This window comes from Schistocerca americana, chromosome 5 (genome assembly GCF_021461395.2).
Source record: "Schistocerca americana isolate TAMUIC-IGC-003095 chromosome 5, iqSchAmer2.1, whole genome shotgun sequence".
Lineage (NCBI taxonomy): Eukaryota > Metazoa > Arthropoda > Insecta > Orthoptera > Acrididae > Schistocerca > Schistocerca americana.
Genome location: NC_060123.1, coordinates 63,964,836 through 63,987,034, shown reverse-complemented (window position 1 = coordinate 63,987,034; position 22,199 = coordinate 63,964,836). Strand labels below are relative to the sequence as shown.

The 22,199-nt window shown below is 44.2% G+C and overlaps 1 protein-coding gene across 2 annotated transcripts in view; it reads right to left on the bottom strand.

Moving 5' to 3' along the window:
• LOC124615634 (zinc finger protein 474-like) overlaps window positions 1–22,199 on the bottom strand; it is a 266,097-nt gene that overhangs the window by 76,268 nt on the left and 167,630 nt on the right. Inside the window, exon 5 of one of the 2 annotated variants that reach the window (XM_047143642.1) lies at window positions 6,353–6,357. The exons of the other annotated variant lie outside the window; for it this stretch is intronic. Within the exon in view, the coding sequence (XP_046999598.1) occupies window positions 6,353–6,357 (5 nt within the window). The remainder of the gene's footprint in view (window positions 1–6,352; window positions 6,358–22,199) is intronic. 2 annotated transcript variants of the gene reach the window in all.

Below are 22,199 nucleotides of genomic sequence, written 5' to 3'. Positions count from 1 at the left end.
AGCTTCTTCGGCCATCAGCCAAAGAAGCTATAAATTATTATGTATCTTGAAGTGGTGCGTTACTAGCCCAGCGGCTAGTCGGGAGAGCGGATTTAATCAGGCGTTCCCTCAGCCGTCCGCACCGCGGCTTTATATATAAGAACACTGCGCGAGGAAGCAAGGCCCCAGTTCTCTCCAGACGCTGAATGACACGCCATCTGTGTCGGTAGTCGCGTCGCATCAGTGTATCTGCTACAAACAGCCTCGGGTGCGGTATTAAGTTACTAGAGATACGCGGAACCATGAAAACATTTCATGTGAAGTGTTAATTCTGGAATGATTTTCATTATCTAGCTTCAGTTTGCGTATTGTCGTATTTTCACGTGCCGTCGCGGGACAGACATTCTACCAAATATTTAGCGTGGCGTTTGATGAAGTATTTTCATCAAATTATGGCGAGCATTCTTTTTAACATTTAATTCGGACATTTATAGTTGCATCAGCGCATTAGACTCTGAACTGCCCTGTTAGTTAGGTTGTAGGGATACTTGTGTTGTTTATCAGTGAATTTCAGAATATACTCAACTATTTTGGAAAACCGTTTTTGATTAGAAATCCCGGACAATCTCCTAATTCCTCAGAGCTATAAGCTGCAGTTATAATAACATTCTCAGGTAAAGTGGGCACTAGGATATCTATTTACTGGCTCCAAGTTTTATTAAATCACTTTCTGGGGGCCACGAAGTAAATAGAGAGCCAGTGTTGAGAACGGCAAAAGACAGCATTAACAACATTCTAAAAGCTAGAAACTGATTCAACACGCAAGCATATATCCAGCAATCAGATTTTTATTATTGTTACAAACTTATACATCCGCCGCCCCACACACTCGTGAATGGCGCGTGGGAAGAATGATTGGCGGTAAGCCGCTGTATTAACTCTAATTGCTCGGAACTAACACATTGACTATTCCCGGGAATTGCGCTCTCGAAATTTCATTAGTGAACTTCTCAGTGATGTACACCACCTGTCTTGTAGTGTCTGCCACTGGAGTTTGTCGAGCATCTATCACCTCTACAATGCTCCCGCGCCGACTGAACAATCCTGTGACGAAACGCCGCTCTTCGTTGGATCTTCTCTCTACCTGATCTACCTGATAAGGATCCCATGTTGATGAAGTATACTCAAAAATCGGTCGAACAAGCGTCTTGCTGTCATTTCCTTCGTGGCTGAGTTACATTTGCTTAAGATTCTTCCTACGAATCTCAGTCTGGCACCTGCTTTTCCTACTACTTGTTTTGTGTGGCCATTCCACTTAAGGTCGTTCCACACCGTTGCTCGTATACATTTTACGGTAGCTACTGTTTTCAACAGTTTATTTCACCCGTAGTGTAATTGGGAGCCAGTGTGTTCTTCTCACATATGTGTACAGTATGTTACATTTATTTATTTTAAGGGTCAACTGGCAGTGCATGCAGCACACATTAGTCCTCTGCAGGTCCTTCTGCAAGTCGTTACAGTCTTCTGGCATTGCTACCTTCATGTAGACAACTGCATCATCTGCGAATAACCTTAAAGTGCTCCCGACGCATTCTACTAGATCGTTTATACAAATTCTAAACAGTAGCGGTCCTGTCATACTTCTGAAATTACCTTTACATCTGTCGATTTTATTCCGTTAAGGGCAACGTGTTCAGTTCTTTCTGGAAGAAAGTCTTGAATCCAGCCACAAATCTGGTAAGCTCGAGTTTTTCCCCATTAAGCGAAAGTGCGGGCCGGTGTCAGATGTTTTCCTCCTGAAGTCAAGGAACTCAGCAGCAACCTAAGAGCCGTTGTCCACAACGCTGTGGATCTCATGGACGAACAGAGCGAACAAGAGTTTAGCAGGGTCTCTGTTTTGCGGAATCCATGCGCATTTTAATAGAAGAGACAGGCGGACTCCAAAATAGCCACAAATCGTAAGACTAAAATACGCTCCATAACGCTGCGGCAGATTGGATTCAGCGGTATAGGCCTACAAACATGTGCACCCGTGCTGTGACTCTTCTCAAAAACAGCAATGACCTGCGCTTCTTTGCAGTTGCCACGCACCCATCGTTGCTCCAGCGTTCTACGACAAACTGCTGCCAGAATGGGATCAAGTTCTTTGGTATTATCTCTGTAGAGTCTTACAGGTATCTCACCCGGTCCACAGAGCTTCCCACCCGTACGCCACTGTACTTCCTGTTCTACTCCGCGATCACGCATCTCAAAATCTGCCGTTTCGTGTCCGACTCTGGCGGAGTCGTGAGTTTGTATTCGTAATCGTCCCATTCCTTCTTTCCGGGAGCTACGGTTTCCGTCGTGCGGCAAATCGGCTTTTCCACAGCGCAGACTGGGGCAATGCAGCAGGAAGTGTTGGGACCGCAGCTACTAGTGCTGTCCCGGCATCGCGTGTCGCCCCCTTTATTTCTTACTACATCAGGGGCCGGCCGCAGCACGGCACAACTGCCGTGTTACCCGTTGTGTCCTACGCGTGTCCTGGCCATTAAATTTGGAATTATTTTCATACAGTAGCGAGTTCACTTCTCACAACTTCAAGTGTTACCATTAGTGTCAGTAGGGCCATGGTGAATGTAGAAGAGAAATTTTTTTTCACAGCAAACATATCAGTCAAATGGCGCATTCACGAGCACTGATATACCCACAACTTGGTAGTTTGATAAGAAAAGTATTTGAATTTGATGGCCACACCAGCAACGAATAACGATTTGTTTGTAATTGGGTCTGTGTCTCGACAGTACTGAATACACGCTGTACAAAATTTAGCCGTTACTTTCGCAGCCGTAAACGTGAGCTACAGAAGTCACCGACAGCACGCGGCATCCCTAGGTGACAAAAGGTTCCGAAATTTGGATTTTGGGGCCCAAACGGTTACGAGCGCCCTGCAATACAGCTAGCTTCTCCCCATACGTCCTCCTTTAATCACTGTCATAACGGGCTGCCAGTTGTGTGGTTTGCGGTTGAAGTGTCACATCAAGCTCTCCTCACTATGCACCCACAAGAAGAAATTTTCTTCCAAACAATGAAGGATTTTTGTTTCAGCATCGTTGTTTCGACAGCTGTTTCCTTAACACTGCTGAGTAGTCATTTCAGGAAAGATAAAAACTGTTTCGGGACGCGCTGACTGCCATCTACTTCCAAAGTGGTGGTCCTTCTATGACTACGGTGAGTTCCACAAGAAAGTGTACACCACAATTTTAAATGTAACGTCCACAGCGTCATCTCTGGTAGTGGTCTCGGATCCGTAATCAATGCGCTTCTGCAAAGTGTATAGACAAACAGAGTGTGAGAGCAGAATGTTTTGTTTTGTCGGTTGCAGTTTAAAACGTGCAAAAAATCTGAAGCGTCACCAGGCTTTGTTCCATATAAGTCATCTATCGGCATAAAAGCTATCACATCGAGATGCTGATAAAATTCTCAGAAAGTCAAAGACATTCATTGCGAAGCGTGTAAAACAATATTTGGAGGTTAGAAACGTGGATGATTTACCGGAGAGAGGGCTAAGGTGGCAAGCTATATGGCTCTGAGCACTATGGGACTCAACTGCTGTGGTCATAAGTCCCCTAGAACTTAGAACTACTTAAACCTAACTAACCTAAGGACAGCACACAACACCCAGCCATCACGAGGTAGAGAAAATCCCTGACCCCGCCGGGAATCGAACCCGGGAACCCGTGCGTGGGAAGCGAGAACGCTACCGCACGACCGGCAAGCTATAAACGATAATGGCGGCAATTGGATTAACTATTAGGTAACTCTGCAATTAGTAATAAGACCGGTCCAAATATCTCACGAAATAAGCATCAAACGAAAAAACTACAAAGAACGAAAATCGTCTAGCTTGAAGGGGGAAACCAGATGGCGCTATGGTTGGCTCGCCAAATGACGCTGCCATAGGTCAAACGGATATCAACTGCGTTTTTTAAAATAGGAACCCCCATTTTTTATTACATATTTGTGTAGTACGTATAGAATATAAATGTTTTAGTTGGACCACTTTTTTCGCTTTGTGATAGATGGCGCTGTAATAGTCACAAATGTATAACTACGTGGTATCACGTTACATTCCGCCAGTGCGGACGGTATTTGCTTCGTGATACATTACCCGTGTTAAAATGGACCGTTTACCAATTGCGGTAAAGGTCGATATCGTGTTGATGTATGGCTATTGAGATCAAAATGCCCCACGGACGTGTGCTGTGTATGCTGCTCGGTATCCTGGACGACATCATCCAAGTGTCCGGACCGTTCGCCGGATAGTTACGTTATTTAAGGAAACAGGAAGTGTTCAGCCACATGTGAAACGTCAACTACGAGCTGCAATAAATGATGATACCCAAGTAGGTGTTTTAGCTGCTGTCGCGGCTGATCCGCACATCAGTAGCACACAAATTGCGCGAGAATCGGGAATCTCAAAAACGTCGGTGTTGACAATGCTACATCAACATCGATTGCACCCGTACCATATTTCTATGCACCAGGAATTGCATGGCGACGACTTTGAACGTCGTGTTCAGTTCTGCCACTTGGGCACAAGAGAAATTACGGGACGATGACAGATTGTTTACACACGTTCTATTTAGTGACGAAGCGCGATTCACCAGCAGCGGTAACGTAAACCGGCATAATATGCACTATTGGGCAACGGAAAATCAACGATGGCTGCGACAAGTGGAACATCAACGACCTTGGCGGGCTAATGTATGGTGCGGCATTATGGGAGGAAGGATAATTGACCCTCATTTTATCGATGGCAATCTAAATGGTGCAATGTATGCTCATTTCCTACGTAATATTCTAGCGATGTTACTACAAGATGTTTCACTGCATGAAAGAACGGCGATGTACTTCCAACATGATGGATGTCCGGCACATAGCTCGCGTGCGGTTGAAGCGGTATTGAATAGCATATTTCATGAGGGGTGGATTGGCTATCGTGATCCACCGACAACGCCTCAAAACATGCGTCAGCGAATTGTCAATGCATGTGTGAACATTACGGAAGACGAACTACTCGCTGTTGAGAGGAATGTCGTTACACGTATTGCCGAATGCATTGAGGTTGACGGACATCATTTTGAGCATTTATTGCATTAATGTGGTTTTTACAGGTAATCACGCTGTAACAACACGCGTTATCAGAAGCGGTAGGTTCACAAAGGTACATGTATCACATTGGAGCAACCGAAATAAAATGTTCAAACGTACCTACGTTCTGTATTTTAGTTTAAAAAACCTACCTGTTACCAACCGTTCGTCTGAAATTGTGAGCCATATGTTTGTGACTATTACAGCGCCATCTGTCACAAAGCGAAAACAGTGGTCCAACTAACGCATTCATATTTCTTTACGTACTACACGAATATGTAATAAAAAATGGGGGTTCCTATTTTTAAAAAAAACGCAGTTGATATGTGTTTGCCTATGGCAGCGCCATCTAGCGGGCCAACCATAGCGCCATCTGGTTTCCTCCTTCAAGCTAGACAAGTTTCGTTCTTTGTAGTTTTTTTGTTTGACGCTTATTTCGTGAGATATTTGGCCCGGTCACGATCAATGGACCACCCTGTATTTAACATAGTGTGTTTTATTTCATACAGATAATGGCGTACACTTTCTTGTGAAACTGACTGTAAATAGACCGTGTTGCTAGGGGATCTTCGCCAGCTATAGGATTCGCAGACGTAAATGCAAAGCACTCCGAGAAAACCTTCAGGAAACCGTTATCAGTAACGGCAGGTGGGAAACGCAAATGGAATGTTATCTCCAAAGGAATGGGAAGAAGAGAAAGACACCCTGTGGTTGGCGTTCACGTCACACGCTAGGTAGCGCGCTGCGAACATCACCAGGTCCTTACACTACATTCCAGTCAAAACCAGATTCCACCATACATTCTACGTACGTTAAGGAGAGAAAGAACACAGTTAAAGAGGTCTGGAATTCGCAGTAATTCACGCACTGAAGGGGAGAGGGGGGCGGAAACCAGTACATCGGCAGAACTTAGCGATGTACACTGTCCGATCAAAAACATCCTGACACCCCTGTGTAATGTGGAACTGACCACTGGATGTGACGCGAGGCAGACCCGCCAATATAAAAGCGGGAAAGAGGTGTTGTGTTGTCAATGGAGAAGCAGTAATAGCAAAATGCATCAGTTAGGAGAGGTCAGTGACTCCGTACGTGGACTGGTCGTTCGATGTCATCCACCATGAGCCAATCAGCGCTTCTATAGCCGACTCCTGATGATGTGGCAGTGAAGTGGAACCGCGAAGGAACGACCGCAGCTAAACCAACAGCACGCACACATCACGACTGTCGCACGGGGACCATCCAGTGCTGCTGATGGTGAATGCACAAAGTTGATGGTGACTGCACAAAGTCGCAAGAAATCACCAGAAGGATTCACTCGTCAGTGCTAAGGTGCTACCGACAGACCAGTTACCACAAATTGACAGTGTCTGTGGCGTAAAAAGGAAAAGCGTACAATGGTTGAACACCTCTTCATAAGTGACAGTTTCCCGTACTCAGTGATAACCGACGGCCCTGGACAGTGGATGGCAGGAAATGAGTGATTTGGCGTGATGAATCGCGCTGTATCCTATGGGAATCTGATGGATGGGTTTGAGCTTGGCGAACGTCCGGCGGACATTACTCGCCATCGTGTGTAGCGCCACCAGTGAAATATACAGGATATGGTGTTATGGTACGGGGGTGTTTTTTGTGTTTAGGGTGTGGTCTTCTTATTGCGCTTAAGAAAACCCAAACGCGGAAGGATATGGACATAGTTTTCAGAACTGAATACTGCGTGCAGTAGAGGAACAGTTCGGAGAGTTGGGGTTGGGTTGTTTGGGGGAAGAGACCAAACTGCGAGGTCATCGGCCTCATCGGATTAGGGAAGGACGGGGAAGGAAGTCGGCCATGCCCTTTCAAAGGAACCATCCCGCCATTTGCCTGGAGCGATTTAGGGAAATCACGGAAAACCTAAATCAGGATGGCCAGACGCGGGATTGAACCGTCGTCCTCCCGAATGCGAGTCCAGTGTGCTAACCACTGCGCCACCTCGCTCAGCCGTTCGGAGAAGACGACTGTTTCTGTCGGCGTGACAGTGTCCCCTGTCCTAAAGCATCAGTGAGGCAAAGCTCTGTGGACAGTAACATTCCTTATTTTATATATTTTATTTTATTTACACGTCCAGTTCCGTAGGACCAAACTGTGGGGCAAATCTCCAAGGTCATGGAACGTGTCAGTACATGAAATTACAACATAAAAGTAATAACAGATAAAAATTTTATGAACCCGAAAAAAGCCAAGCCATAAGTTTAAGAAAACGCAATTAACAATACGACAAGAATCAGCTTAATTTTTCGAGGAACTCCTCGACAGAATAGAAGGAGTGACACATGAGGAAACTCTTCAGCTTCGATTTGAAGGCACGTGGGTTGCTGTTAAGATTTTTGATTTTTTTTGGTAGCTTACTGAAATTGGATGCAGCAGTATAATGCACCGGACAAGACTCAAGGAAGTGCGATCCAAATGCAAATTGGATTTCTGCCTAGTATTAACTGAGTGAAAGCCGCTTATTCTTGGGAATAGGCTAATATTGTAGACAAGAAATGACACTAAGGAATACACGTATTGAGAGGCCACTGTCAGAATACCCAGACTAGTGAACAGGGGTCGACAAGAGGTTCGCGAACTTACACCACTTATTGCCTGAACTACCTGTTCCTGAGCCATAAATATCTTTTGAGAATGGGAAGAGTTAACCCAAAATATAATACCATACAACGTAAGCGAATGAATAAGCAAAGTAGACTAATTTTCGTGTCGAACGATCACCTACTTCAGATTCCGTTCGAACAGAATGGCAGCCTTAAGTCTTTGAACAACATCCTGAACGTGGGCTTTCCACGACAGTTTCTTATCTGAACACCTAGAAATTTGAAGTGTTCAGTTTCACTAATCACATGCCCATTCTGTGAAATTAAAACGTCGGGTTCTGTTGAAATGAAGTGGACTGCCTTGCTCAGAGTCCCTACCTTAAGCCAATGGAACGCCTCTGTGGTGTGTTACAACATCGACTTCGCTGCAGATCCCTACCTCCTCTGGTTTAGGTTCTTAAGCAAAACTGGGCTCCCATTCCTCCAAAGACATTCAGACACCTCACTTTAAGTGTCCCGAGCAGAGCTCAAGGCGACATAGAGGCGAAGTGTAGACACAGCTCACCAATGTGTGTCCCCACATTTTACTTAAATCATTAATAGTGAACCTCGCAGTTCTAGATAACACACATACCGATGCTTGTGTTTCAGTCCTACGTCGCCGTACCAGTTCCGACGCCTAATGGCAAGTCACGCACTAATACTGCTAACAACGCAAATCCTGCAGCGCTCGGTCTGAACATCATTCCTATAACGTTGGGGTATCCATACGGTAAATAGTTTACCGTATACAGTGGTTCAAGTAGCCAGTAATTATATCGCGTGCTTCATCATCATCATAATCATCATCATTTAAGAGTGATTATGCCTTTCAGCGTTCAGTCTGGAGCATAGCCCCCCTTATACAGTTCCTCCATGATCCCCTATTCAGTGCTAACATTGGTGCCTCTTCTGATGTTAAACCTATTACTTCAAAACCATTCTCAACCGAATCCAGGTACCTTCCCCTTGGTCTGCCCCGACTCTTCCTACCCTCTACTGCTGAATCCATGAGCCTCTTGGGTAACCTTGCTTCTCCCATACGTGTAACATGACCCCACCATCTAAGCATGTTCGCCCTGACTGCTACATCTATAGCGTTCATTCCCAGTTTTTCTTTGATTTCCTCATTGTGGACACCCTCCTGCCATTGTTCCCATCTACTAGTACCTGCAATCATCCTAGCTACTTGCATATCCGTAACCTCAACCTTGTTGATAAGGTAACCTAAATCCACCCAGCTTTTGCTCCCATACAACAAAGTTGGTCAAAAGATTGAACGGTGCACAGAAAACGTAGTCTTGGTACTGACTTCCTTCTTGCAGAAGAGAGTAGATCGTAGCTGAGCGCTCACTGCATTAGCTTTGCTGGATACTTATAACTGTGGTTGATTTTTACTTTTAATTGGTTGTATAACTATATTTATGGCTGGGTTGGGGGCTAATTTTGAATTTGATTTGAAGAAGATTATTGCTCTTTCTACTTTAAGACAACTTGGTTTAATAACAAGAATTTTGGCTATAGGTTATCCAAAACTTGCATTTTTTTCATTTATTAGCTCATGCTTTATTTAAGGCGTTATTGTTTATGTGTGCAGGTTCAATAATTCATAATTTAAAGGATTCTCAGGATATTCGTTTTATAGGTTCAATTGTTAATTTTATACCTTTAACTTCCAGTTCTTTCACTATGTTGCCATCCTGTGAGCGTATGCATCCTAAGTACTTGAAACCGTCCACCTGTTCTAACTTTGTTCCTCCTATTTGGCACTCAATCCGTTTGTATTTCTTTCCCACTGACATTACTTTCGTTTTGGAGATGCTAATCTTCATACCATAGTCCTTACATTTCTGATCTAGCTCTCAAATATTACTTTGCAAACTTTCAATCGAATCTGCCATCACAACTAAGTCATCCGCATATGCAAGACTGCTTATTTTGTGTTCACATATCTTAATCTCACCCAGCCAGTCTTCAAAAAAAAAAAAAAAAAAAAAAATACTAAGCGTCTACAATCTGCGGCGCACGTTATTGTTAACGCAGTCATTAGGCTGCTAACCGAGTTCCATACCTGAAATGCCTACGTGTCCGAAAACATTTTTCACTTAGTGTTCTTTGAGACAGGGCAGAGGCAGATAAGTAAGGCTGTAACTACGCAAGGCATCTACAAGGAAATTCGATCTGGTGCACACCTTACTTACGGCGTCGCTATCCAAAGCCTTCATCCTTAACGCAAACACAAAAAACCTCCAGCCTGTCTTATAGTCACACCTGCACTACTAACCTTCTTAATGGTTCTTCAGTTGACAAATAATGTCTGCTGCATTTTGGCTTTCGAAACGAATATACCAGAAATAAACACGACATTGTCTTTACTTTCTAAGATATCCATAAACTATTCTCGGACCAATGTTTTCTTCTTCGGTCCTGCAGCTATGTAGTACAAGTACGTCTTCTAGCTCGCGCTCACGCCAAATGAATGAAAAGATCCGACTTTCCTCGTGCGTTGTTTGGAACTGCAGGCCGACCAGACTGCAAGTATGCTATTCTATGTGAAGAGTGGGCCAACCTCCACGTGGAACTCAGCCTGTTGGCTAAGAGTCTGAGCATGTTGTTGACCTCAGACACTTAAGAGTGCCACGAAATCGGGACATCATACACTTGTTTACATTCCCGAGCGTCTCAGGAAGCATTCTTTACGAGAAATGCAACGGGAAGTCTTCTGGTGCCTCGAGACAGGCACTCTCATTTTCTATCCCTAGTGAACGGTTTTACCGGGACTCGATGCACAGCACCCACACCAGGAAATCCCCGCCACCAGACGGGACACTCGCTTCGGAAGACACGTGACAGATTCGCCCGTTGCCCTCACTGGAGAGGAAAGCTGAGACACATACGAGTCAAACAAACACTTTTTACATGATCCCGCCACTTTACCCGAAGATACAGAGCAAAATCTTTGTCGAAATGTTGCTTCAAGACGATGCTATTGCTCAGGTGATAACACGGTGAAACGTTATCGATGAGAGCACGCGAGAAAGTTAGCTTTCAGTGATTCTAATATCGAAACATTCTTTGTAGTATACTTCTACTCTTCGATGATTGTGATGGCTTCAGCCGTCAACACATACATACAACACTTTTTTTTTTTTCAAGTAACTCCGTCCTCGCTGAAAGCTGCACGGGCCTCCAAATTAATTTCATACTTGTTGGGCCAATTGCACGCAGCGATTATAAGACTGTCTTCCTTTACTTCAATTAGTTGAATATACGGAAGTATGAAATTTGTTTGCTTAGAACACGAAATAAAATCTTGGCTGACGTTGCGTATTGTACACAACACGGTTGCTAGTATTAAAATAAACGACATTCGGAGATTAAACAAATTTATTTTACAGCAATGTGCAACGGCTTAATAACGTTTCTCTACATGAAGAAAGAAAGTTAACGTCATATTGCCAGAAATCTCTGGCACTTCTGGAGAAGAGGTTCCATATTGCAGCACTGTAACTCCCATTTCGTATCCAGAAGGTTTATTTTTTCTCATAAGGTTTACAGTGTGCTTATGATACAATACATTGCAGTTACACAAAAAGTCAGAACCATTTAGAAGTCCCGTTACGATTTGAATTACCAAACACAGTCCTTGTAGAGACCCAAAATTTCATCAAAATGAAATGTTTGTTGGTGCGGGTAAGTCAACTAAAGAATTGTTAATAATTTTAATTAAAGGATGTCTTAATCGTAAGGTTCCAAAGAACGATTCAAAGTCTCAACCGACGTCGCTTTTCGACAGATCACGCGAGAGACTGGCATGGCCGCTGTATTGGGTCGGAGGTTAACAAACTCGTCATGTCCGTGAATACACTTCGTCACGCCATGCAGCTCCAGCTAAGAAAGTGGAACGTCTACAAGCCTATTGTACTTCATGACAACAGACTACTCTGCGGTGTACAGCTTCAAGATTCTTTTTAAAAAGATTGATATCATAGGGACCAGTGCATTCTGGAACACTTCCTTATTCTGCTGACCTGCACGGTGTCATACCATTGTCCATGATACTGTAATTACGACCGTTCGCGCTGAAACGTAATGATGCACAAAGTAGGTGGTTAGTATGTTGTAGCAGAAACCAGTGCTGCCAAGAATCTGTTTTCTCTTTTGGAAGTTATGGCAGCAAGTTTCGCGAACACATGAAGATTAAAACAGAGTTGAAACTTCCTGGCAGATTGAAACTGTGTGCACCGACCGATACTCGAACTCGGGACCTTTGCCTTTCGCGGGCAAGTGCTCTACCATCTGAGCTACCGAAGCACGACTCACGCCCGGTCCTCACAGCTTTACTTCTGCCAGTATCTCGTCTCCATTAAAACAGAGTTGTTGAAATGTATAACAAAAACTACGACTGTCATCGCGAATCTTTGCAAAAGTTAAAAAAAACTCCATGTATTTATGTGGGTACTAGAATCAAATGGATACTCTGCTGAAAGAAGCGCAGCTGATTTCCTTCCCTGTCTTTGGCAAATGAAGCTTCCGCTCCATCTCTCATGACCTTAATCGCCCTCCTTCCATTTCTAAATGTTAATCCGCAGCATGTAGTCATCGCCGTCCTCCCCTTCTCATAACTTGTTTCATTTCCTTTTTAACCTCAACCTGCATCGTTCATTACAACCAGTTTAATTTCTCTTAATTTAGTTCGTCGCACTTTTCCCACATCTCTTCAGATACTGATACAATAAACGCCCACCACTAACCTTATTCTCAGACTTCACTTCCTTTCTCAATTTTTCTTACAGGCTGGTAAACTGCATCTCCTTCTTTCTTCCTTCTAAATAAGAGGTTACCCTTCTATAGTTTCTGTCTTTACCTTACTCGTCAATATACTGTTTTTCTGAGCTCCTTCTCTCCAATCCTTTTTTCCTCAGGAGTTCTTATATCCTATTACACTTTATACTACCCTGACGTTTTACCTTATCAACTAACAAGAAAAAGCACCTAGATCGACATTGAAGAACACCATACAAATATTATCGGTACCGGTCACTGTTATTCTGATAAATCTCAGCGAGACTGCTTTACGAAAAAAGTGGTTCAAATGGCTCTGAGCTCTACGTGACTTAACATCTGAGGTCATCAGTACCCTAGAACTTAGAACTACCTAAACCTAACTAACCTAAGGACAGCACACACACCCATGCCCGAGGCAGGATTCGAACCTGCGACGGTAGCGGTCGCGCGGTTCCAGACTGAAGCGCCTAGAACCTCTCGGCCACAACGGCCGGCGACTGATTTACGAATGCAGTCTTTGTGGACGGCTTTCTTGCGCCAAAAATGCATGAACAACTGGCAAGCCTTTTTTCTATTTCTCTGTTTTCATTTCTTCCGTTACTCTACTGATTCCCACATTAAGTACGAGGATGTGAACGAGTGTGATTGCACACGCTGAGAAATCGTTGCTGCCAAAAGTTCACGGAAAATACTAGCCAACTCATAATTATTAATGCGGATAAACTGCACGAGCATCATTTGTGTTTTCCAGTGTCTCACAATGTAGCATATTTCTCGTTCCGAGAATTCTTTGTGTGTACACCCTATATTCCACATCAGTGAGTTTACGCCTTCTTACGATCTTCTCTCTCTCTTATTTTTTGTGAAGTTCTTAAATCCCGCTAATACCAGTATCCGTGTAAGCACTCAGTTCCACGATAACGTACCTCTCTCTGTGATCCAGTTCTGGTTGTTTGCTTCCTCTTTCTTTGACTCGTGGATGTGGTCAATTTCATGGCGCTGCTTTGATTTTAACTCCAGCCTTAGCTATAAGGACGCGTGTCTCCGGGTATCTGGTGGCGTCAGATATGGTACAGGACAGCAGGACTGGCGTGAACGACAGACCGTAGGCACACAGCGTTTGACGCATGAGACTGCTATGAATAGCGCGATCCGAACTCGAAACCCTGTCCTGCGGTTGACCCGGTTCCCAGGCAAATCAATAGGACAGCGTCAGACCAGACACCTGCACTCCCACAGAAAACTTCATGAAACTCGGGACGGCCTGCCGCAAGGCAGGATTGACAAGGGCGCCTATCTTTCTAGGAGCTCCAGGAACTGAAAAAGAAAGTGCGTCATGAAGACATGGAGTGCGCTGAGTCTGGCAAAACGCAGAAACAAGAATAAACGTAAATAATGTTTAACGAAACAAAAGTCGTGTCCTACACATCAGCCTACTGTGGATACGTTATTAAAGAGGCCGTAGAGGTCAAACAGTGCAACCGAAACTGTACCGGGACACCACCTACAATCTTACTCTCGCATGGAAACGGCATCTCGATCCTGAGAGACTACAGAGAAATTTTCCCGAGCTGTTTACGTTCCAACGCGAGCGGTGGCGCCACAAACATCGCAGACGTCTTCCTCTGCATCTCTCCCCATCCCTTCTCCCCTCGATACGACGGCTCTGCCCATCCACCAGATCCCTCCTCGTTTCCAGCGTTAGCACTATCCAACCCCCCCCCCCCCCCCACCCAACACCTACCTTCACCTCCATAGCTCCTACCCAACCGACCCCTATTTTTCCATTCACACCTTTCATACCTATAGAACACCTTTCCCCCTAACCCCCTAACCAAATCCCTTTTTTAGAAGGACGTTGGCGCTTATGCGGTGGATTTTAAGCGCATATATTTTTGTTTTTCTATCTTGTAGTCAATCGATTTTATTTTACACAACAAAACTCAATAGTCGTGACATTTTATGAAGTGCCAACAATATTCGCACATTTTCACCCATTTTAACCTTTTCACGTTTTAATATTATTCCTTTCGTTTCTGAATGCTCTTGGCTACTGACAGCTCACCTCTACCCCCACACCCCTTTCTACCTACATGTTGCGAGGAGGGTGAAACAACAAAGGGAAAAGACCTCCGTCAACCATGTCCCTGTCTTTGAAATCTGTCCGGAGTCCGGACACTTATGCACCCGACCAGCTATAACTCCTTCCAACATATCCCACCTTCTCATCCATTCCCCTTCCCTTCCCATTTCCCTATACCCCTTTTTCCATTCCCTTCCCTACCACACCTTTTCTCTTTCATATTATGGAGCTACTCACATCAAAAGCTACGCCTCCTTCCCTGTCTTCCCAACATCTACTCTAACATCTTCTCCATAGATGGTACCAATAGAAATTCTTTACTTATACCCATTCGCTGCTATTCTGCTTAGCACCTAAAATTTTTTTCTTTCAAAAACAGACAGTTTTTCCCAGTTAAAGTCCTTTAACTTTTAGTGAGCGTGCAGTGACTGTTTTTATGGCCACCATATCTACAACTGTTTTAAATGTATTCATATTGTTTAATTTCTACCATTTAGTTATTTACTGTTTTTGTTTTTTTAACGAAGGAAATCAAGTTTCTTTTACATAAAAACTTTTACAAAATTCACCGTTTTACAAATCTTAAAATCATTTGTAAGTATTTCACCTTTTTAATGTATTTTCGTCTCATGGATGTTTAAATCCTTTCGCTGAACAGGAGGTGGTTGTACCATTGACAGCCAGCTTCCTACCTCCCCCACCCACTCCCGCCCCAACCCACAAGGGCGAGGGCGATGAAACAATAATAAAGAAAGAGCATTTCGTTCTCAAATCTCGAAGTCTGGAGAGTAATTTTCGTGCAAGATGAGTAATTGCCGTGCCAATGGCCGCCATAGTCGAGATGGGTGAGTGCACCTATTGGATTTCTGGAAGGTGGTCTGAATTGTAGGGATCCCTCCCTTTGTCAGCAATCTTCGTGCGATTTTCGCCATGCTGTGTGTCTTTCGCTTAACAGCTTCTCCACGGCCTGCTGGAACCCCTGTCTTACTGCACGCTCGGCCTACAACAGTAAGGGTGATAGTAGTAGCAACAGTACTAGTACCAGCTTCATTCATCTGTGAACCACTTTTACGAGGATATCCAACATATCGGGATATTACAGTTTAAAAACAGAAACATACTCAATCAATACTGGCATTAACATACTTAAGAGTTCTTATCGTTTCAATTGACAGTAAGATATTTTTATGTGTATCGGACAGCAGCTTTCAGTATTGTAACTGAAGGATGTACTTTCTATCGAAACTTGAATCCAAAACATGGATATTCCGAGATGTTCTAAAGCGTGATACTCTGTACAGACAAGGAATGATTTGTAGACTGAAAAAAAGTTTGTAAACCGTTCAGTAGCAATGGCTGTACAGTGTTAAAACCGTATAATGGTGGCTGCAGAACGGATGACAATTGTAAATAGCGTAAACAGTAATCGTTACGCTGAACATACTGTTTCGAGTCAGTAAGGCATGTTTTTTTGTCAGTTTTGAGTATTTATCAATGAAGAGAAGTCGTGAGATATCTAGTAGGCAGGACTAACTATAGAGTATAAGTATAAATTCAGTCTTTTCGCCAGTGGAAAGGATATCAGAAAACCAAATGCTCATGGACAGATGTTGTCTCCGCTAGCGTCCCATAATGTCTTATTCAGTCCGCGTTAAGGTCACGTAGTTATAATCGGACTGACGGAGACCTCTTACTTGCGAAACAGTGGAACGAAGATGATTTAGTTGGTTAGGAGTTATCATCTGAAAACGATCTGCACCGTCTTATTTTGTTCCTCTTTCTTCGTTTTCATGTCAGTTACTTGTGTATCAGAGCTACAACTCAAAACTGACAACCAGCCACAACTTGGGTTTAAAAACTATATTTAAAACTCATCATATACGGTTACGGATTTGAAAAGTTCTTCTTCGGAATGCTGTTACAGGCTTTCTCTTTTTATTAATGTTTGATCTTGTGTTCACGCGAGTGTCAGATAAAAGGTCGACGCCTGTAGCAAGTATCTGAAGACGGACTTCTCATGTTCGTCACCGCTTATGGTGGCTTTTAAATACAGTCTTTAAACGTTATCTGTAACTGGGGTTTTTACAACGTTATAGTCCTTCATTATATTTATAATTATCATCGTTATTTTCCAGTAGTACTATGTCTTCAGTTTATAGACTTAAATTGTGATCATTACGTTTTTACTGAAAAGGGGACGAGTGGAGTAAAACGCACCGCTTACTGTAACAGCAACGCAAAGCTTGCACACCTTTTCTGAGAATATGGTGCTGACATGATGTGGATAAATAATAATGAAACTCACTCTTTCTTTCTCATTTTTAATTAATCGAAAATAATTATGTTAATCGTCATCTACTTTAACGGATCAGTTGAGGGATGAATGTGTGGATAAAAAATGAACAGTTCCCACGAACAGTGTTCTGCGCAAGGTCACAGCCGTACATCGTAATTCCACATAATGCTGCATACAAGAACTGATTTGCGATTTAGATCTCGAATGTTGTCAACAGACTAAATACAATTATTTTATATTAAAATGATAAAATTATGTAATAATAGATTACTAATGGAGCTTGATATTTTCCTGTAAAGCTGTTTATTCTGGGTCCAAAATGCGATAGAAACTCTGTCAACAGTGACTCATTTAAAAACTTGTATCTCAACCACGAAAGAGAGAGTGAGCCCATAAAGGTTTTAGATCGTGATCCATTGATGACTGAAGCGTCCTGCTCCAGTTCGTCCTCGCTTTCAGGAATCAATCGCTTAACGTCTTTGCCTTTCGGTGCTGTGACAAAGTTGCAACTCGTCACCAGACTTGCCTCATTTATTTTGAATTATGAGACTATTTCAGTCAGTGGGCAACAATTCACGAGCACTAAATGTTTTACATTTCGGTACACCGGTTGGAAATCCCACTCAGAGTGGGAGCCAGAGGGAGGCGATGACGGACGAGCCACTGAACGATACGGAAAGAGAACAACTCCGAAACCCTCAACCTGAATTTATAACCGAAATAAAACTCAGAAAATAAAAACGTTCCACTCCATGTTAACGCACAGTTTCGCTCCGATCTTTTGTACACGCAATAACATGGTGAAAGAACAGACAGAAAAGAATACAGATTTAGCCTTCGAATTAAAACGACGTCGTAGTAGGAAAGTTTAGAATACACACTACTGGCCATTAAAATTACTACACCAAGAAGAAATGCAGATGATAAACAGGTATTCATTGGACAAATATATTATACTAGAACTGACATGTGATGACATTTTGACGCAATTTGGGTGCATAGATCCTGAGGAATCAGTACCCAGAACAACCACCTCTGGCCGTAATAACGGCCTTCATACGCCTGGGCATTGAGTCAAACAGAATTTGGATGGTGTGTAGAGGTACAGCTGCCCATGCAGCTTCAACACGATACCACACTTCATCAAGAGTAGTGACTTGCGTATTGTGACGAGCCAGTTGCTCCGCCACCATTGACCAGACGTTTTCAATTGGTGAGAGATCTGGAGAATGTGCTGGCCAGGGCAGCAGTCGAACATTTTCTGTATCCAGAAAGACCCGTACAGGACCTGCAACATGCGGTCGTGCATTATACTGCTGAAATGTGGGGTTTCGCAGAGATCGAATGAAGGGTAGAGCCACGGGTCGTAACACATCTGAAATGTAACGTCCACTGTTCAAAGCGCCGTCAATGCGAACAAGAGGTGACCGAGACGTGTAACCAATGGCACCCCATATCATCACGGCGGATGATACGCCAGTATGGCGATGACGAATACACGCTTCCAATGTGCGTTCACCGCGATGTCGCCAAACACGGATGGGACCATCATGATGCTGTAAACAGAACCTGGATTCATCCGAAAAAATGAGGTCTTGAGATTCGTGCACGCAGGTTCGTCGTTGAGTACACCATCGCAGGCGCTCCTGTCTGTGATGCAACGTCAAGGGTAACTGCAGCCACTGTGTATGAGAAATCGGTTGGAAACTTTCGTCATGTCAGCACCTTGTAGGTGTCGCCACCGGCGCCAACCTTGTGTGAATGCTCTGAAAAGCTAATCATTTGCATATGACAGCATCTTCTTCCTGTCGGTTAAATTTCGCGTCTGTAGCAGGTTATCTTCGTGGTGTAGCAATTTTCATGGCCAGTAGTGTAGAATATACAAAACTATTATTCTACCAGTTATGCTGTATGGGTGTGAGACTTGGTCTCTGACTGTGCAAAATGAAAAGCCCTTTTGAGTATTTGAAAACAAAATTTTGAGGAAAATTTTCGGGGCAAAAAGGGATGACATTAGCGGAGAGTAGCGAAAACTGCATAACGAAGAGGTTCAGGAACTCTATTCAAGCCCTGACATAATCAGTGTCATTAAATCACGTAGGCTGCGATGGGCGGGTGACGTAGCTCGAATGGATGAGGGCAGGGCAGCGCGCAGAGTACTGGTAGGGCACCTAGAGGGAAAACGTCCTGTGGGCAGACCGAGGCGTAGATGGGAGGACAATGTGAAGGCTGATTTGAGGAGCCTAGGTATTGAAGGTGAATGGAAGGAAATAGCCCAAGACAGGGACAGATGGCGAAAATACGTTGCTGCGGTAATGGACTCTCGAGTCCGGTATGACCAGTGAGTAAGTAAGTAAGTAAGTAGTGTAAAATACTTGGCCTCGTTTATTCGACCAGTCATCAGCAAACAAGGTTGCAATGGAAGGTATTCTGTGCGACTTTTACAAGGCAACGCAAATGTCCGATGCGGCACTGGAATGCATTTCTCGTCACCAGCAGGCAGAGAACACGTGGGCAGCTACGAGACCCTGACGGCAGCGGCCCCTGCTGCCTGCTGCCTGCTGCCGCCTGCACTTCTACACGCGCGTCGCGCAGCTTACTACGGGGCGCCCGCCGCCTGCCCACCGCACCGTTCGTTGTGCCCGTGCTGTGGTGTCGGGCGGCGGTAACCACGCAAACAGTGCGGGAAAAGCATCGATTAGCAGCGCCCCGTGTCTGTGGACGGCAGCCGGGCCCACACGTCCGTCCCTCCACTCGACGCGTGTTGCCTGCTCCCCACAGGGCAGCGCTGCTCCCACTTCCTTCCTTCCTTCAGCTTAAGCCGGCCAGTTCATTTCAGTGCAATGGGTTGCTGTCCCTCCCAGGGCAAACACGAAAAAGAAAGAGGTGTGGGAGAATCGTTATAGCAAACAGCTGCTACGGCTGTGAAAGAACTTTTAATGTAGACAAACGCAAAACTGTACTATCTAAAAACAACAAATGTCGTAGACTAAGCTGCCCGCTAGCCAATTATTTAATTCCCTATCCTACATTTTCAGGCTGCTCTGACTTAGCACAAAGAGAACTTTCAAAGGACAACGTGAATGTTATAGGCTTGTTCGACTCGCGATGAAGACCAGGACGTTTCGGAGACTTCCATCCAATTCCACGATGACTGTACCTTCTACATGACTTACACCGAGCGAGGTGGCGCTGTGGTTAGCACACTGGACTCGCATTCGGGAGGACGACGGTTCAATCCCGCGTCCGGCCATCCTGATTTAGGTTTTCCGTGATTTCCCTAAATCGCTTCAGGCAAATGCCGGGATGGTTCCTTTGAAAGGGCACGGCCGACTTCCTTCCCCATCCTACTCTCATCCGAGCTTGCGCTCCGTCTCTAATGACCTCGTTGTCGACGGGACGTTAAACACTAATCTCCTCCTCCTCCTCTACATGACTTCTTAAATAATAGAACCCAGTACGTTGTCCTCGATGGTGACAGTTCATCGGAGGTGAAGGTATCATCTGGAGCGCCCCAGGGAAGTGTGGTAGGTCCGCTGTTGTTTTCTATTTACATAAATGATCTTTTGGATAGGGTGGATAGCAACGTGCGGCTGTTTGCCGATGATGCTGTGGTGTACGGGAAGGTGTCGTCGTTGAGTGACTGTAGGAGGATACAAGATGACTTGGACAGGATTTGTGATTCGTGTAAAGAATGGCAGCTAACTCTAAATATAGAGAAATGTGAATTAATGCAGATGAACAGGAAAAAGAATCCCGTAATGTTTGAATACTCCATTAGTAGTGTAGCGCTTGACAGAGTCACGTCGATTAAATATTTGGGCGTAACGTTGCAGAACGATATGAAGTGGGACAAACATGTAATGGCAGTTGTGGAGAAGGCGGATAGTCGTCTTCGGTTCATTGGTAGAATTTTGGGAAGATGTGGTTCATCTATAAAGGAGACCGCTTATAAAAACACTAATACGACCTATTCTTGAGTACTGCTCGAGCGTTTGGGATCCCTATCAGGTCGGATTGAGGGAGGACGTAGAAGCAATTCAGAGGCGGGCTCCTAGATTTGTTACTGGTAGGTTTGATCATCACGCGAGTGTTAAGTAAATGCTTCAGGAACTCGGGTGGGGGTCTCTAGAGGAAAGGAGGCTTTCTTTTCGCCACGCACCGTATGGTGGATTGCGGAGTATGTATGTAGATGTAGATACATGAATGAAGATAGAAATTTGGGATGAATTTTAACTTACCCATGATCCAGTTACAAGTTGCTGTTTCATGTGGCTGCTGGTGAGGGATACCAATCCTGCGGCTACTTCGCTCTCTCCTTCGTGGCCCAATGTCCGTCGATAACTAACAATTATAGCAGTGACGTACAGTGTACGGATATTTTGTACACCTGGCTGTTTCGACAACTGTAAGAACGTGCCGAAAGTTTCGTTTTTCAACAGGACGGAGCACCAGTGCATCTGCACGTCCATGTAATAGCATTTTTTAACTATCAATAAATCCCTTTCCCGATTCTTTGAAGAATCTAACTTTCGAGTTGCGCACGATATAAAGCTGTCTGTCAGAAACTTCGACACAAATTCAGCCTGGTGGCTTCTCTAGCGCGTGAAAGCATGAAAAACCGCACCCTCGAGGTACGAGCGTCTATCGACTTCCAAGAAACTTTACATATAAGGCACTGAGAGCCAGACGGGAGCAAACCTCAGACACAAAGCAACCCTCAAGTGCTATAGCAGCCGCCAGGCTTATTTGGTGTCGGAATTTCTGAAGGCATATACAGGGTGGTCCACTGATCGTGACCGGGCCAAATATCTCACGAAATAAGCATCAAACGAAAAAACTACAAAGAACGAAACTTGTCTAGCTTGAAGGGGGAAACCAGATGGCGCTGCCATACGTCAAACGGATATCAACTGTGTTTTTTAAAAATAGGAACCCCCATTTTTTATTACATATTCGTGTAGTACGTAAAGAAATATCAATGTTTTAGTTGGACCACTTTTTTCTCTTTGTGATAGATGGCGCTGTAATAGTTACAAACGTATAAGTACGTGGTATCACGTAACATTCCGCCAGTGCGGACGGTATTTGCTTCGTGATACATTACCCGTGTTAAAATGGTCAGCATCATTGGAAGGGCCTCCACCACAATTATTTCATCACCTGAGTGGAGAAACTCCGGATTGAAAACATTTTCTACAATATATGCTAGCTTTCAAATGACATCGTTTTGTGCTACTTCCTTCAACTGTTGAAAACATCAATTCAGTCCTGTGTTTCCGATTGAAGGACACTGTCTAACGTAGAGTGGGAT